This window comes from Thamnophis sirtalis, unplaced genomic scaffold (genome assembly GCF_051295495.1).
Source record: "Thamnophis sirtalis isolate CommonGarterSnake01/CBP01778 unplaced genomic scaffold, rThaSir2_p1.2 scaffold_4, whole genome shotgun sequence".
NCBI lineage: Eukaryota > Metazoa > Chordata > Lepidosauria > Squamata > Natricidae > Thamnophis > Thamnophis sirtalis.
In genome coordinates this window covers 92,868,096-92,886,169 of record NW_028261384.1, presented here as the reverse complement: position 1 = coordinate 92,886,169, position 18,074 = coordinate 92,868,096, and the positions used below count along the sequence as shown (strand labels likewise).

Genomic DNA, 18,074 nt, shown 5'->3' with positions numbered 1-18,074 from the left:
ACATGAAGTAATAGTACCACTTTATAAATTCTTAATAAACCCACATCTGGAATACTGCATCCAGTGTTGGTCACCACATCACAAAAAAGATGTTGAGTCTGGAAAGAGTGCAAAGAAGAGCAACTAAAATGATTAAAGGCCTGGAAACTAAAACATATGAAGAACAATTACAAGATTTGGGTTTGGCTAATCTAGAGAAAAGAAGGACTAGGAGGGACATTCCAGGATTTGAGAGGTTGCCAGAAAGAGGAGAGGGTCAATTTATGTATGAAAACACCAGAAGACAAGACAAGAAACAATTGATGGAAACTAATCAAAGAGGGAATCAATTAAGGAAAACTTCCTAACAGTGAGGACAATTAATCAGTGGAATAATTTACCGTCAGAAGTTGTGGGATTTTTTAAAGAAAAGACTGGACAGTCCCTTATCTAAAATGGTATAGGTAGGTTCTCCTGCTTGAGCAGGATGTTGAACTAGAAGACCTCCAAGGTCCCTTCCAGCTCTAGTCTGCTTGATTGATTGAAGATGGGCTTGAGATTTTATTACTAATACAATATTTTATTAGTACTACATGACTAAAAGGTTACATTGAATCTCTCTGTTTGTAGGAATGCATTGGCGATGATGTGAAATACAAATATTGTCTGCTTTAGTCCAAGCTGCAGGATTTACATTTTAAAACAGTTCAGTTTATGAACAGGAAAACAGAAATTTGAAAAAGAAAAAAACTTTGTGCTCCACTTTCAAATTGTAAATCTATAAATACTAGTAATATATGAGGAAATAGTATTACACGTTTGCCTACTTGAGTATTTTTAAAAAGGTGGGATAAATATTTAAAAAATGCTGATTTACTCTTGAATTCCAGTTAGGAAATAAATCCACCAATCCTACAAGACACTCTTATTTCGTTCTGCTGTCACTGTGGTTATGCAAGCAAGGTCTGAAGCAATCTGTACTATATAGTTGAACTCGTATAGCTAACATTTTCTAAATTTATTAAATTATCCGATCCTCTGGCATCAGATAATTTTCTATATAGCAGCAGATTCTGTTACGTTAATACTGCAATGTTTTCGGGGGTGGGTGGGAACGGGACCAACTGAGGGAGGATTCTCACTCAGCTGCCTCTGCCGCTCCACCACACGCTCCTTGGGACCAAGTAAACAGGCCTCCTCCTATTTTCCACTGGGTTAATCAGCCGGCACTAGGACCAGGAAAAGGGTTTCTCTGATCCTTTTTAACGAGTCCGGTTCTCTTGTTAAGACTTTTTGTTGCCCGGGCACGTTTTTCAAATAGTTTCTTGCAGTCTTTGATGTTCAATTGGCAAGGAGGAAGGGCAGGATACCTCCTGCCTTTTGAGAGAGAGATTTCGCTAATCTCAGAAACGTAGAGACCACAATCCTTAAAGGATACTGGGATTTTTTTCCCCTTTTTTTCTGCCATCCTAGCTCAGGCCGCTGTTTTACACGTCGACGGAATTGATGCTGCTTGGCTGGAGTCCTCTAGGCCGCCTCTATTTTAGCAAAGCGCCTCCTCCGGCCCGTTCTTTCCCCACCCTCTCATCGTAGCGTGCAACCTCGAAGTGCAGCTTTTTTTCTCCCTTTTGCACAATTGTGCCATCGGGGAAGATCATGAATGTGTTGTGCCTTATCTTCGCCTTGAGTTCTTGGGGGGTTCACACCTTGGGAGACCCCGGCCCCTTAGAGGATGTTGTCATTGATAGATACTACATCCCCAAAGTGTGCTTGCGAGAAGTTCAGATGGGTGACTTCGTCCGCTACCATTACAATGGGACCTTTCAAGACGGCACCAAGTTTGACTCCAGGTACTGGCTCGCTCGGTAAATCCAGAACAACTGTCCGAGGGAAAAGTCAGGGCTGTTTTTTAAAACTGCTTATTTTTTTGTCGAGATAAGGGATAGGTATGCGATGGTCACGAACAATGCCGTGGAATCATTATTAGCCCCATTAAATCTGAATTCCAAAAGATGTATATTACTTATTAGTAGAATTCGAAGGAAAAAAGTTTCCCATAAATTGCAATGCAAAAACAAAAAAGTTACATTTTATTCTTCCATTTTGCAGAGTATTTCTGAAATATTAAGTTGGGGGGGGAGACCCGAAAAAACGGAAAGAAGGCCACACCCTCGCTCTCTCTCTCTCTCTCTCTCTCTTTGAGAATTTGTATCTTGGGGCTTTGATAAAGAAATTCGGCATTGCTGACCATTCACATCACTTCTATGTGACTGCACAGCATTTGTGTTGCAGCAGACAAAGCATGGAGGAATGTTATTGGGTTAATTTTATAAATTCCCAGTTCTGAATGAGATAGAAGGTGGGACTGGCTTGGGAACCAGATATTTGAGTGAAGGAGGGATAAGATGGACTCCTGTCTTATAGTGGGTTGAGATGCCAATGCAAAATGGTGGAGAATTCAATGTGGTGAACTTTTTAAAATGTTTAAATCTACTAGCTTAAATAGGTGGTGAAATGTTAACATGTCATATGATTGTCCACCATATCTTGAAGTTTACTTTTTGACCAGAATATTAGAAACAGGTTTGTTCCTTATTGAACAACTAGATAAAAGCTGTCTATGCATGTTTCCTTTTATCTCTGCAAATAAAATAATGAAGAGATTTAAAAAGGGAAACACTCTGAGAACTTCAGTTTTTTAAAAAGTTTTTTCTTTTTCTTTCTTTTTTTCGTATCTATTATAATTTTGCACCAGTGAGGTTAAAACCAATTTCGTTGTATTTAAGTACAATGACAATAAAGATTATACTTATACTTATTATAATGATATCTACTATTCATGTCAAACTATGTTTGCTCTAGATTTTAATGTGGAAACTTTATATTTAATTATTTTCACAATTATTCCTTTTAGAAAATGGATTTAAGTTAGGATTCCACCATGCATTAATCACTGTTATTGACTCCCTCAATATCTGGTTGTCCAATGGCATTATTCTGTTAAACATCTATACAGAAAATGTTCCCATTAAATTTAATGAGATTTACTAACAGAGAAATGGAAACAGGGTTTAATTCTGCATCTGCCATAAAATTACCGTTCATTCAGCATCTGAGAAACTTGAGATCAGGGTTTCTGGCCATAATTTGCATGATTTTTTGCCCTAGAACCTCATATTAAACACATGTATTTGCGCTGCCTGAGATTTCTGAACATGCAGCAAACTTTCTCTAATTCCATGCTTTCCATTTGTATTTGACTACAACTCTTATCATTCCTATGCCAGTAAAATTACCCCAGTGGCACCTGAATGGGAAAACTAAGGGAAAGGCTTCTATTAGTTATATTGGCTAAGAGCCATTGATTAGCTGGTCTTCCACTAAGACTTTTTTCAACAAGTATTTATGTAAGCATTCTTTCAGTAGATCAATCCAACATTAAAATAATATTCATAATAACCCCACAAAATAAAGTACCATGCCTTTAACTATGCCAAAATATTGAAAATAAATTCTTTTGCAGTAGCTGGATATAATTAGATGTTAGTTCAGCATCTGTGAGTGTACTATAACTTTCACTTATACTATAGTATTCAAATGTATTACAACATTTCAATGTTTCCTTCAAGTGTTAAATATTATTGCCCTTAATATTTAGTTTTGATTTTCAGCTTGACGGGTCCACAGACTATTTAAAAGAAAGAGACAGTGGGTTGCAAAGGGATGCCAAAGAGATAGCGTCTGTAATGGGATCTGCAATTTTGGCTGTAGACGTGTCACCTCATGAAACCATAACAGCCATCATTTTGAATGGCTGGATTTTGCAAGCTAAAATTCCATTCCTATTCCAAATACATGAAGTAGGCTGCAAGCCGTATAAAACGCATGCCAGTTTATGCCTGCTTTAAATTTTCAGAATATTTTTTGGTAAGGAAAATTCAGTCCTAGTTTAAACTGCAAATTTGGAAAGGCCGTAGTGACTTAGCTGCATTCGGAATGTAAGATTCTGCTGTTCCACTCTGAGCAAAGGAAGCTAGAGATCATGTTTCATTTTCTTCTTTCTGTGCTAGGAAAAAAATGGATCACTTTAGAACGAAAGATTTGCAGAATTGCTTTCTTACTAAAACATCCATCCATGATCTGGATAAATAATTAGGTTGAGATACAACTTTGTTAAACAGATGGATTCTGCTTTTCCAGCATGACAATAATTATAGTAGATCTGTACTAAAATATTCAACTGCATCATTACTTCAAGAGGGAATGTTTAACCCAGAGGCATCTAACTTTGGCAACTTTAAGACTTGTGGACTTCAACTCCCAGAATTCCCTACCTACCCATTTAAAGTCTACAAATCTTAAAGTTGCCAAGGATGAACATCCCTGGTTTAGTCAATCCGTTCTGTGCATGGATGATCACTGTGACTTATTATTATACTTGCTTTTTTGCATATTAAGTGAATTATAAAGTAAATTATGGCCATAGGACCTTTACTTGCTGATTTCTCCAGCTCTTTTTCTTCCTATTTTTCCCACAATTATTTAGATTTGCATGGATACTATCCTAAATCTGAAACAATACAAATAAGATAGATGGAAAAAATCCTGTTGCAGGTAGAACCTTCTAGTGGGTCAAGCATACCGTTCAAAGGGAACAAAAGACTCATTTGCAGTATTCAGGTTTAGTTGATATTCTATATAAATTGTATTGATTTCAATGGTAGGTTGGGCTGAGATAGAGAAACTGGCTACCTCTAGCAAACTTTATGATCAAATGAAAACGTGACTCTTGGTCTTCTTAGTAAAGACTGATAAGATTGAGCAGCTGAAGGTTTTAGGAATCCTCACATTCAGTGATTTTTTTCATCATTAAATCTGGGTGAGGTAACATTGAGGCTCCTCCTGAACTCAACAGTTCTTGCTCAAGGAGCACAAACTCAAAGTAGACTCTTTGCACACTTGTACTCCTAGATAGGGGGGTACGGCTTATGTCACTCATGCCATAATTGGAAAAGTGCAATACATCCTGAATAACATTCAGAAACTGGTCCAGATGCAACACTGAAATACGTGCAATATAGTGCATGTTGAGAGATATGTCCACACAACACACTGCTACATGAATTGAACTGGTTTCTATAGGCAATTCATGGTTTTGGGTTCTTGGCTTAGATTTTTCTTTAACTGATTTGTAAATTTGTGTGATGTTATTTGTTCACCACCCAGAATTCCACTGGTACTTAACTATTATAGAAATTTGTCTGATAAATAAATGTACGTTTTATACTTCATTGACTCCCTAAGCTGCTACATTTTGTTACTGATTAGTGATCAATTTAGAACAATTGTCTAATGATTTATTCTTTAATGTTCACTCTTTCTGATAATAGTTTCTTCTTTCTCCAGCTATGACCGTGGTGCTACTGTGGTAGGTATCGCAGGTGTGGGACGACTCATCACTGGCATGGACAGGGGCCTGCAGGGCATGTGTGTGAATGAGAGGAGGCATCTCATTGTGCCACCACACCTTGGCTATGGCAGCATCGGTGTTGGTGAGTATCAAACCTCTGATGTTGACTGGAAAGGAAAGATAATGACAACGAACTTTGCTTACAGATCTAAGTTAGAAAGTTGCTTCTCAATCACAATTACAAATATGCATAGTATTTTCCAGATTTCTTTTTTCCTCTCCATGCAATATATTTTCACCCATAATTGTTTTTTTCCACCATTTTCTTTGCGAATATCTTCTAGCTATATAATAATATGGAAAGATATAATGCTGTGTAAGGACAATGTACATGGTATTCTCCTGATCTCCATTATAGTGTATCTTATTTTCAAATCCTTAGCTGGTCTCATCCCACCAGACACCACCCTCTATTTTGATGTCATCTTGCTTGACATTTGGAACAAAGAAGACAAGTTGCAGATCACCATCCTCCACAAGTCACAACAATGTAATCGCACAGTGGAGAATTCAGATTTTGTGCGTTACTACTACAACGGCACACTTCTGGATGGAACCCCCTTTGATTCAAGGTAAGAAATTCTAAAGCATAGAGAGCAATTTCTTGACAGCTAAGAATCAAATGTTTTAAAAAAATATATCAATTAATGGCCACAATATGATGAGATGATATCACAAGGGGCCATGATCTATGTGGTTCTACTGAAAGAAGTTTGCAGGCTACACTAAATCATGTGTCACTTGCGAACTTCTTTCAGTTGCCTACTTTGGTGCTAACATATTACTGGTGACTTGGTTCAGACAAAAAAAATATATCCAAGAAAACAATTTCCATAATCAACTCAACAATTTCATTTTTTTCAGAGTAGGAGCAGCAATGCCCAAACAACTATACAGTTGCAGTTGCAGAAGAAGCAGACATTCCCAGTCCAAGAAAATTAAGTTGATTGACCAAAATGTTGTAACCTTTTAACTCAGTTACAGTTAGAAAGCAGAGACCTTTTTGCAAAGTCATTAATTTCTACCTAATTACAACAGGGTCTAATAAGATTAGACAGATATCAATATTTCATCTTGAGTGATTATTTATTGCCAGAGGCATCCAAATTTCTTTCTCTTTTAAGGTACTGTATTGGACCACTGCTGGCTGCTCAGTTTTCCTTCATTCCCTGAGCTGCTTCATCTACCTAGTATTCGATGTTTTTTTTTTCTCCATCCTCTCTTGCTTCCTAGCTATGGAAAAGACAATACTTATGACACCTATGTGGGTTCAGGCTGGCTAATCAAAGGTATGGACGAAGGCTTGCTAGGGATGTGTCCTGGAGAGAAGCGGCAAATAGTCATGCCTCCTTTCCTGGCCTATGGAGAGAAAGGCTATGGTAAGCTGGTGATGAAATTCACGTATTTCTTCTGCATCAAGAGATGGTCCTCTTCTTTTGCTATCAAATCCTGATTCACAAAAATATGCAGATCTACTAATTTGGACTTCACAGATAATTTATTTTGTGTGCTTAAAAAGCAACCACTTTATGTGGAGAAGTAGACCTTTGTAGGGTGAGGATTGTGGCTGTTAGCTCTACTCTTACATAGGACCCTTTGTAGTTTTGGGATTCCCTAGTCACTCTTCTTACCCTTCCAGCATCCAGTTATTTAGGGACTGCAGATCTCAGAATCCCCAGTTGGGTAGGAGAAATATGTGGATTATGTACAGTATTAGGATAGGTTCGGGTTTTTAAAATTTGTTTGTTTGTTTTACACCAAGTGCTGCTAGCTAATGAATTAAGACTTGCAACTGGGCATTTTTTAAACGAATGTCAAAATCTATTCCCACAAACATACCATCTTTTGTATTCCTCCAGAGTGAATGCCCACAAATAGCAAACACATATACAGCATACTGTGTCACCCAGCTTAATAGCATTGTTATCACCTCATCTGGCTCAATTCATATCTGTGCCAGCCTGAGCTGAGTCCTTTCTTTCTCTCAGGTACGGTCATCCCCCCAGAAGCATCTTTGGTTTTTTATGTTCTTCTGGTGGACTTGCACAATCCAAAAGATAGTATCTTCTTGGAGCACTTGGAAGTGCCAGCATCATGCAGACGCAAGGCTGTGACTGGAGATTTTGTGCGGTACCATTATAATGGCACTTTAATGGATGGGACCCTCTTCGATTCCAGGTGAAGAAAATATTCTGCAGAATCAGTTTCAAAATCTGATGATTACATGCCCACACACTCTTTGTGGCATGGAAGTGACTAGCTTTTTCCAGCCTGGTTCCTTGATGTTTCTTTTATTTATTCAAATGTATTAGCCCCCAACTCCAATGGATTCTAAGTAGTGTACAGAATTGGAGAATCAAGAAAATTAGATAAAATAACAAATTCAAGAAATAGTCCAGATAGAAAGGATCTTATAAACAATACAAATAAACAAGAGCACCAGAAATATAATAATACATATAAACCCCAGGCTTGGGACCAAAAACAGGTTGTAAGAACTTTCCAGAAGTTGCAGGAGCAACCTTCAGCCTTCATTCTGAATCCTAACCAGCCTTTTAGACATCAGCAATTGGCTAATAGAAAGGTAGAAATGAAAATGAAATGAAAAAAGATCTTCGAATTGAAATTTACCTTGAAAAATACACCATCAGGCAAGAAAATAAGTTGCATAGAGGCACAATAGATTTGAAAGCCACAACTAGCATAGAGAGGTGATAGATTTCAGTCAAGGGACATTACCCAGCATGAGTTGCTTTCTTAAAATTGGATGTTCAAAGTAGGGTTTTGCCATAAAATTAGGTGTTCAACTGGGTGAGGATGACTGAAGTTGTACCTCTTGCTAGAATTAGGGGTTCCTGATACTTTCTGGCAGAATCCTTACAGCAACTGGTTACATGTGCCAGAATATTTGATGCCATCACAACCTTATGCAAATAGCACTACAAATATTGCTATCCCATATAATAGATTCTGGCCTGAATAAAACAGCATATGTTTACATTATGCAAGATAGAAAGGACCAGTTCATGTCAGCCTTTGCTAAGGTATCATATTTATACAATTTAAATTATCATCCACAAAGGGGAAGTACCAGTAAGAGCAACCAGAACAGCATAAACTGCTAAACCAAAATCCTGGTGAATTATTTTACCATGCCATACAAATAAAAATACTTAATAAGAAAGTGCTCCCTATAGGTTGCTCCTTTTTTATCTTCATAAATCCAGAGCAGTACATTCAGAAGATCAATATAGCCAGAAATGACTATTCAGGCAGGTTTTTCCAGATACAGACCAAAGGAAAAAAAATTATTGTTGGGGAGCAAGAAGTAGAAATCATCTGCTTGTTGAAATCCTAACTATTTGAATTTGATTTAAAAAATGGTAGGGGATGAGAGGCTTCCCTATCTTTTATCTTATTACTTAAGCCAGATTTGTGCAACTTGTTGTGATCTTCCTTTCCTTATTCAGGTGAACTTTATTTAAATGAGCTTAGACAGTTTGCGCAGTCTAGCTGAGAGTGAGCAATGGGTTTTTCTGTTAGCAACAGTCAGTTCTTCCTCACAATTTATTTTCCCTTTCAATTCCAGTTATTCACGGAATCATACTTATGACACTTACATTGGAAAAGGCTATATCATCCCTGGAATGGATCAAGGACTACAAGGGGTCTGCATTGGTGAAAGAAGACGAATAAAAATTCCTCCCCACCTAGCCTATGGAGAAAGTGGGGCAGGTAGGTAGCAAGGAAATTGGGGAAAGCTTTAGTGTAATTATAATAAACATTTATATATGTATAAACACACATTACTTTCCAAATGTGTTGGATTTAAGCTCTTGTAACTCCCATGCCCATTGTACAATATAACCTGTATAATCCAAACACAACTAGAGAGATCTGCTGGTATTTTCTTTTTGATCAGACACAGTAATCTGTATCTGTAAGATATAATTATATCATGAATATAAATTAGGCACTCTTAAATATGGCCAAGAGTTCCCTATAAATCTGGAAGTGCAGATTTTAAGATGTCTTGAGGTAGCTATGTGGCTCAATCATTGTATGGTTACTTGGGATATCCAGACAGATGAGCCATTGGGAATAAAGTCTGGAGATTCTCAGTCATCTGGTCATAGTTGTCTCAAAAGCAATTTTTTTAAAAAGCAGCTGGATTGTCCACAAGGGAAAAAACAGTCCCATTGCCTTTGAAACACTGGCAATAAGCTATTATGACACTTGGAATGCAAATATACTTGTAAACTTAAGATAAATGTTCAGCTTTTTGCAGTATTTCGTTTTCTATTTCTCTGTGTTGTGCCACTTTAAAGAACATATTTTACCTGACCTGGAAATAAATCCAGGTTGTTTGTGCTGTATGGCTCATAATCAAGTTATTTTATAGGCCATTGATTTATTTCATTGGAGTGGAGTCACACTTTTCCTCTGGGAAATTAGGGTGGCATGTATAGCACTCCATTCTCTTAAAGTTTTCACCTCCAAAATTACCGGGCCCATTTTTTGCAAAAACGGGACATGCAGAGGGTTTGGGAGGCTTGTAGAGTGCTCCTGGGGGCTGGGGAGGGCAAAAATAAGCAAGAAATGGCCCAATTTCTGCAAAAAATGGGGCATGCAGAGAGTTTGGAAGGCCTGCGGAGTGCTCCTGGGGGCTTGGGAGGGCAAAATAACCCCCGTTTTTGTGAAAAATGGGCCTGTTTTCACTCGGTTTTGTCCTTCCCAGCCCCCACAAGCACTCTACAGGCCTCCCAAACCCTCTGCACACTTCATTTTTGCGAAAAACAGGATGCAAGGGATGAGGTTTCGGGAGGCCAAAAATGCTGTATTCAGTGTATCAGATGCACCCAGATTTCCACCCTCTTTTTTTGGGGGGGGAGGAAGAAAGGTGTGTCTTATAGTCCGAAAAATACAGTATCTAAATTAAATTGAACAGAGAATGTCCCAAAGTAACCGAGTTTCTGTGACAGAGGATAGATACAGTATACACTTTTAACTCCTAATCAACTTATCTTCTGCATCACAAGGGCTGTCCTATAAAGTATTAACAGAGTGGTACTAATTAAGGTCTAGTTACCCTAACACCTATTCTCTCACTTTCCCTTATGGTAGAGTTAGCTCTGCTCTTCTTTTTCTTGCAACCTTAAACACTCAAAGATCCATTTGGACCTATTTCCCACAGAAAACTCTGGGAGCCACAAAACCTGGGTGGGTGTGGCTAACTCGACGTCATTCACTCCCACCCAGTCACATGATCCCCTAGCCACACTACCCAGCTGGTCATTATGACCATTAAGAACCAGTTGTTAAAAAACGCTGGGAATCACAAAACCCTTTTGACATCTCTTTCTCTTTCTCCCCCCCTGTGTGTCTCCCCCCCATCTCTCTCTCTCTCTCCCTGTCTCTCTCTCCTTCTCTGTATCTCTCCACCTCTCTCCCCCTTTCTCTGTCTCTCTCTCTCCTCTCTCTCTCTGTGTCTGTCTCTCTCCCCCTCTTGTCTCTCTCCCCCTCTCTTGTCTCTCTCTCTCTTCCCCACCTCTCTGTATGTATGTATGTTTCTATCTGTCTGTCTGTCTCTCTCTCTCTCTCGGAAAGCCGAGGCTGGGCCAACTCAGTGAGCTCTCCTTGGGGCTCTTTGCTACTCCTTTTCTTTCTTATTGCAACTGAGAAACAAGCGCGAGGCGCAACGGAGATATTCCTTCAGATGACCCTCCACCTCCTCTCATGGTCCCCTGGCTGACTGTGTGCATGAACAAGGAGACCTTCCCTCAAGCAAGCAGTTGGAATCAGCCAAAGTGCAGCCAAGGTGTGTGCAGGGTGGCCACTTGCTTGAGAAGGGTCTCCCCACTCATGCGCACCCTCACAGCCCTGCCACAGCAGGCCAGGGGGTCATGAGAGGAGGAGAGGGTCATCCGAAGGGGAGCCTCTGCTGAGGCTCACGCTTGTTCCTTAGCCTGCCTGGATTTCCAAAAAATTGTTAAGAAGAAGCTTGCTGGGTTGGCCCAGCTTCGGCTTTCTGAGAGAATAGACAAGGAGAAAGGAAGGAAGGAAGGAAGGAAGGAAGGAAGGAAGGAAGGAAGGAAGGAAGGAAGGAAGGAAGGAAGGAAGGAAGGAAAGAAAGAAAGAAAGAAAGAAAGAAAGAAAGAGATTCAGATATATAGAGAGATAAAAAGTGGGGGAGACTGGCTGACGTGCGAGCATCTTTGGCAAGGGTGCTCCAGCTTTTTCCAAGTCTGATCCCCGGGGTGGGTGGGTGAGGTTCGGTGGTGCCAGTTCCTTTTCCTGCTCCTCTTACTCTTCCAGTGGCACGGTGCCACCGCCGGCTTTCATTGAAAAACATCCTCCAGGAGGCAAAAGTTCCCCATGCAAGTTTTAATGTGGTAGCTGGGCACTGTGGGCCCATCCCCCTTTCCGCTGTCCCATCCTCCTGGATCCCATTCCCACCCCGCCAGCTCTCATGTTAGCAAGGCCGGCATCGGTCACAGTCGGGGCGGCCCATTGTCTCAGGGCAGAGAGCAGGTTGCTCCTCTCCTCAAGTTATTGAGGCATGCCCAGCACCAACAAGGGGTGAAAGAAGCTCCAGCAAGTGAGATGCCAGAGAATCAGCCCCAGCTGCTTCTCCATCACCTTGCCCTTACCTTCTCAGGGCAGGCGAGGAGTGACTGGGAGGGGACAGCGAGTGGCGGGGACAGCCAGTGTTGGGATCATCCACAGCAGAGGGCCCAAAGTGCTGTGTGTGCCTCACATGAGGCTCCAGAGCCGCGGGTTGCCGACACCCGGACTAGAGCAACCCTGAGGTACAACAGATCCTGCATAAAATGTGAAAGTGTCCAGTCTCTACAATTTACTTGATTCCTGCCAAGGATACTTTGCATTCCATGATAGGTAATACTTTAGTGTAGAAAAAGTTTTCAGAGGACATAAAGTTCAAAATTCAGTGGGCTAGATTGTGAAACCAAAGCAGAAGAAATGGCTGACTTTATTCTTCATGGTGATAAGTTTGATTCTGTCTTCATGCAGTATGCGAACCTACCTATTCTTGTTAGATCACAGTTTGTCTCAACATGGTGTGTATACCTTGATATCATAGCTTGTTCAACAAAGCAATGATTAAAACAAACTATGGGTTAACATACCATATTTTTCAAACTATAAGATGCACCAGAGTATAAGGCACACAAAGATTTCGAAGAGAAAAAAATATTTTTGCCCTCTCTGGCCCCCAGGAGCACTCTGTAGGCCTTCCAAATCCTCTGCACATCCCTTCCCAGGGCAGGGTTTCGGGAGGCCAAAAATGGCTGTATTCGATGTATAAGACGCACCAACATTTTCACCCTCTTTTTGGGGGGGGCGGGGGAATGTACATCTTATACTCTGAAAAGTACAGTATATAAATACAGGGAATAGATCAGTGGACAGTGTTGCCTCATGTACTGTTTGAAACTTTTTGGAACCCATGTTCCTGGAAATCAGAACAGCAACATATTTTTGGTCAGCCAAGTTCCACAGAAAACCTACATATGTATTCTTCTTCTCATTCTTTCTTGCATTCTTTTGTATTCCAGGGAACAAGATACCAGGCTCAGCTGTACTTATATTTGATGTCCATGTCGTTGATTTCCACAACCCCACAGATTCCGTAGAGATAGAGACCATCTTCCGCCCTGTAGACTGTAACGTCACTGCTCAGGATAGAGACTTTGTTCGCTATCATTATAACTGCTCACTTCTGGATGGCACCAAGCTTTTCTCCTCGTAAGTTCCTAGCTCCAAGTTTATTTCAGTTAAATATCTAACCTGTCTCTACAAAAATGCCAAAGTGGAAATATTGAACAAATATACAACATAGTTTTTTTTTACCTGTATGAACTAAACGTAACACTCCTGATTTGAATTCATTTTTCACCATCAAAAATTGACCCCTGTCTATCTCAAAATCACTGTATAAACCTGAAAACATTAGAACGTATAAATTACAAAAATAGTTGTTTAAGATATTTCTTTCTTTCTTTCTTTTTTAAAGATATTTCTTTCATGGGCTGTTTTGTGAGAATACCACAACTTTGTCAGTGTTCCACATTGTTTTAGGTACCCTTCTAAGGCAAAATAATATTGGCTAAATAAGGAGATAAAGTAATTTGCATAATCAATACAGTTGCAGAATTTAGACTACTTAAATCTAGAATTCTACAGAAAAAGTTTTGGAGAGCCAATAGGGGATAGAACACGTATTCTGAAAATCCAACAAAGTATTTTCAAAAGGACTCAATGGGTTGTTTCCCACTAACAGGCATGATTATGAACATCCTCAAGAAGCTACCCTGGGTACCAGTAAAATAATTGAAGGCTTGAACAATGGCCTACTGAGCATGTGTGTGGGAGAGAAGAGGATTGTCATTGTTCCTCCACATTTGGGGCATGGTGAAAATGGTGGTAAGGCAACTTCTTAGCAAACATTTCAGATTATCATTCAGCTATACAAGCTAGCAGAAGAAATGTAAAAATAAATATTGGATCCTGAATCCCTGCCTGCCTTACTTCCGCCGTCTCTTCTAGATATAATTATTGAAAAAAAATCAGTCAGTGTGCGTGTGAAAGGTGATACAGGTAGTCCTTGAGTTATGGTGGGAAGTCAGAAGATTATTAAATGAACTACTAACATTGGCAGAGCTAAGCCGAGCATCTAGCAAGAATTGGAAAACTTGGAGGATTTCTTCTCATCACTAGCACTGGTCTTAGTTCTTCCAGTTTTAGTTTCTCTAGCATTATACTAACAAACCTGAAGCTGGTAGAACCAAGTCATTTAATATTAATGAGAAACTAACACAAGTGAAGCTAATGCTGGTGGAACTAAGGCTATTATTTAGTGTTAGCAAGAAGCTAATGCTAGAGAACTAATGCTGGCAGAGCTAAGGCTAGCGTTAGTGAGGAAAAGAAAACCAAGAATATCACCAATGGTATTTTTCACTCAGAAAAAAGTAGTACATTTGTGGGATTATGCTAGATAGCTCAGCAACAGAATGGCCTTAAGAAATGATGCATTGATTCTATCAAGAGACTTAAATTCTTAGAAATGATTGTTGTAATCTCAAATATAATTTAAAGAAACTATTTATTAGAACAAATATTTCCCTTGCCTTTGACTCACAGCGTGACCCGACAAATGTGCAATAGACATATGTGCGCCAACAAATTAAAACATGATGTCAAAATCGCGCCCACAAATTCACGATGTCAAAATCGCGCCCACAAAAGCACGATGACAAGGACAATATAGGGTTAGGGTTGTTGATGATGCGATTTTGTCGGTGCGCATTTGTCGGCGCGCTATTGTCGAAAATTCATTAGCGATTTTGACGGCGCTCATTTGTCCATCGCGGTTTTGTCGGCGCGCATGTCTATCGCGCATTTGTCGGTGAACTGACTCTCAGAACTAATTTTCATGTCACACTAAGGCATAATGTATTATTTGGGCAGATTAAGTTTAGTATGCTGCATGAACACAGGATTTAGTGTGCTGTATGAGCACAGTATTATGCACATTGGTTTATTTAGTAAACCATGGTTAAGCTCACAATAGCCCAAAGTAATGTATGAACCGTCAGTTACTGCTGCCTATAGCACTTTTGTGTATGCCTGGAAACTATATTTCTGCATTATAGACAGCCCTCAATTTATGACCACAAATGAACCCAAAATTTCTGTTGCAAGGCATTAGTTAAGTGAATTTTGCCCCCATTCTGTGACCTTTTTGCCAGTTAACTGAATCACTGCAGTTATTAAAGTGAATCACATAGTTGTTAAGTGAATCCAGCTTCTCTTAGTGACTTTGCTAATTGGAAGTCAGCTGGAAAGGTTACAAATGGTAATCACATGACACTGGGACAATGCAACTATGATAGATACATGCCAGTTATCAAGTGTCCAAATTTTGATCACATGATCATGGATCTGATGCAAGTTGTATTAAAAACTGGTCATAAGTTATCTGGAAGTGAGAATCTTCATTGACACGGTCGTAAGTCACTTTTCCAGTGCTGTTGTAGCTTAAAATGTTCACTAAACAATAGGTTATAAATTGAGGACTACCTGTAGTGAGATGTTAATCTTTTTCTTTAAGCCCGGGGTGTACCTGGAAGTGCTGTTCTTCGCTTTGACTTAGAACTTTTACACTTGGAAGTTGGTGTTCCAGAAGGTTATTTGTTCATCTGGCATGGTGACCCACCACAAAATCTATTTGAAGCCATGGATCTGGATAAAAACGGTGAAGTCCCATCAGAAGAGGTGAGACTAAGCTCTGTTTCAGAAAGAAAGCATCTCATAAAGGATTCATAACTGAAATGATAATTAGATTGGTTCTTATTGCCTAGTCCATTGAATGCATATATTGACAAAAAAGAAAGAGGTCTAAAGAAAGCAACAAGATTTTTACTTCTAGAATATAAGTTGGGGCATTTCCTGATATGAGATGGAGCTTTTAAAATGTTATCTAGTTCCTATAAATATTTGACCTGAATTGTTATTAAACCTACATTGAGGGAAAATTTTATTAGGTCACTCAAGTCTGACTTAATATCTAATTAAACTGATTATTTCATCCTAGCTGCATTATTGCCAGAAAGAAATCACTTCATTTGAAATGCTGTACATACTGGGAACCCATTTGTAGAAATGATTGATCTATTATTGTCTTTTTTTCTATGTCCATTCTACAGTTCTCCACATTCATTAAGTCCCAGATTGCAGAAGACAAAGGTCATCTGATTCCAGGCATTGATCCAGAAAAAGTAATCACAGACATGTTTCAGAATCAAGACAGGAATAAGGATGGGAAGATCACAGCAGAGGAATTGAAGCTTAAGTCAGATGAGGATCAAGTTAAACATGAGGAACTTTGAATTATAAAGAGTCCCTTTTTAAAAAATGCTCCCATTTGGTGGTCCTTTCCCTATTTATGGGAGCAAATTGGCCTCTAATCACTGCTATACTGGATATAGGAAGCCAGTAGTTTTTTTTCCTCATTTGGTTTTGCTTTGACTATATATTATTGGAAATGAGTTAAATGAGAAACAAAACCCAGTGGACTAAATGAATGATGATAAATCTCCCAATTCACTGGTTGCATATCCTTCCTGAAACATTCTTCCATCTCAATTGAATTATGTGTATAGCACATTGTCTTACCCAGAAATCATGACATTAAAACAAACATTCTGCTTGGGATCTGTGCATTCAGCTGTCCAAATCAGGGTTGAATTCACTATCAGAAAACCCAGACTGGCTTATTGGAGCCAAATAAGCAGTATCAGAACTCTGTATTCACTAACTATTTTTAGGTTTTTAAGGGAAACACAACCCAAATTTCTTTTTGGTATAAATTAGAATAAGCAGACATTTTTTAAAAATAGATTCCTGCATGATGCTTAAAGGATTTAATTGGTTCAGTCTTTTCTCATAATTTTATCTTTGAATTCTGCTGTTAAAGGACAGGGTTTTGGATCAATACTAATCTTGAAAATCCAGTGTCTTGATCAGAAGGGCATGATCATAATTTACTTTCCTTAAACCAGCTTTGGTTGTATTTTTGCCTAATGGGGATCTATGATTAACTGATAAAATTAAAATCCTTTAACTGTTAAAATTCTTGAAGCAACCAGTCCACCATAAAAAACTGACTGGTAAAAATAATGTATTTTTATGGCAGGCAATTGGACTGTTAATATCAGTGACTTTGTCGGTCAAAAGGATGTTAGTCTTAATTTGATATCAGTTAGTTACTCAACCTCACTCCAACCCCCAGTACCGCTATATAATAAGTACTAATACGAAGGCTAAAGTAAATTAGGAAAACCTGTGCACATCCATGTCTGAGATACTGAGGTACAGGTTTCAACTGAATCATTAAAATTCTCAAAAACAACATGCAATAATTTCTTTCAAGCAACAAGCAAAAGTACAGGGCACTTATAGTTATATTGACATGTTTTCTGAAGGACAGAACTCATAAGTCCTATTTGTAATGTTTGCACACAATATACAGACAGCTGCATTGACACTCACAAACAATTTCTCCAAGCTGGTGTCTTATAGAAATATATGGATTTCAGTTGTCATGCCTTTTTCTATCTGAGTAACTGATTTTCTCTCCTGCGCTTCAAGTTGTACATTAAGTCATTCAAGAAAGTCCTAACATAGCAGTCACTTGTTTTGAAAGCACTTAGGTCACCAATGGAGCAAATATTTATCATTACACAGAGGGTACAAAATTAAAATGTCTCTTGTGTTTCACCCACCTAAAAATAGTCTAGGGCCCATTATCTTTTACTGAAGAGAACATTCAGAAATGTACAGTATCTAGAATTATTTTGAATAAACCATGTTAAAGATTGAAATCAGTGAAATCATTACTAAGGTATGTGCCTTTGGACTAACGTAAGTCTGAATAGTTTTTTTTAAAATTACAATTGGGTTTTTTTTAATTGTAGCATGTTGCAGTCAATGGTGCTGTGGTAACTTAAAAATTGGATCAATTAAAGGAGATGAAACAAAATAAAATAGGCATACCAAAATGTTCAAAATAAGACATTTGTTTTATTATATTTACGTCTTTTAA

The 18,074-nt window shown here is 38.8% G+C and overlaps 1 protein-coding gene across 1 annotated transcript; it reads left to right on the top strand.

Moving 5' to 3' along the window:
- Positions 1–1,301: 1,301 nt before the first annotated feature.
- FKBP10 (FKBP prolyl isomerase 10) lies at positions 1,302–18,007 on the top strand. Its single transcript, XM_014052698.2, has 10 exons — positions 1,302–1,829; positions 5,386–5,531; positions 5,832–6,021; positions 6,683–6,828; positions 7,438–7,627; positions 9,039–9,184; positions 13,027–13,216; positions 13,752–13,894; positions 15,582–15,745; positions 16,177–18,007. The coding sequence occupies exons 1-10, from the start codon at positions 1,636–1,638 to the stop codon at positions 16,357–16,359; spliced, it is 1,692 nt and encodes a 563-aa protein (XP_013908173.2). The 5' UTR covers positions 1,302–1,635; the 3' UTR covers positions 16,360–18,007.
- Positions 18,008–18,074: the final 67 nt, after the last annotated feature.

Excerpts from the sequence above, each read along its gene's own strand:
- FKBP10 (XM_014052698.2), top strand. The coding sequence starts at position 1,636 with ATGAATGTGTTGTGCCTTATCTTCGCCTTGAGTTCTTGGGGGGTTCAC. Across the intron at positions 13,217-13,751 it reads GGCACCAAGCTTTTCTCCTC|GCATGATTATGAACATCCTC; the intron begins GTAAGTTCCTAG and ends TCCCACTAACAG. Across the intron at positions 13,895-15,581 it reads GGGGCATGGTGAAAATGGTG|CCCGGGGTGTACCTGGAAGT; the intron begins GTAAGGCAACTT and ends TTTTTCTTTAAG.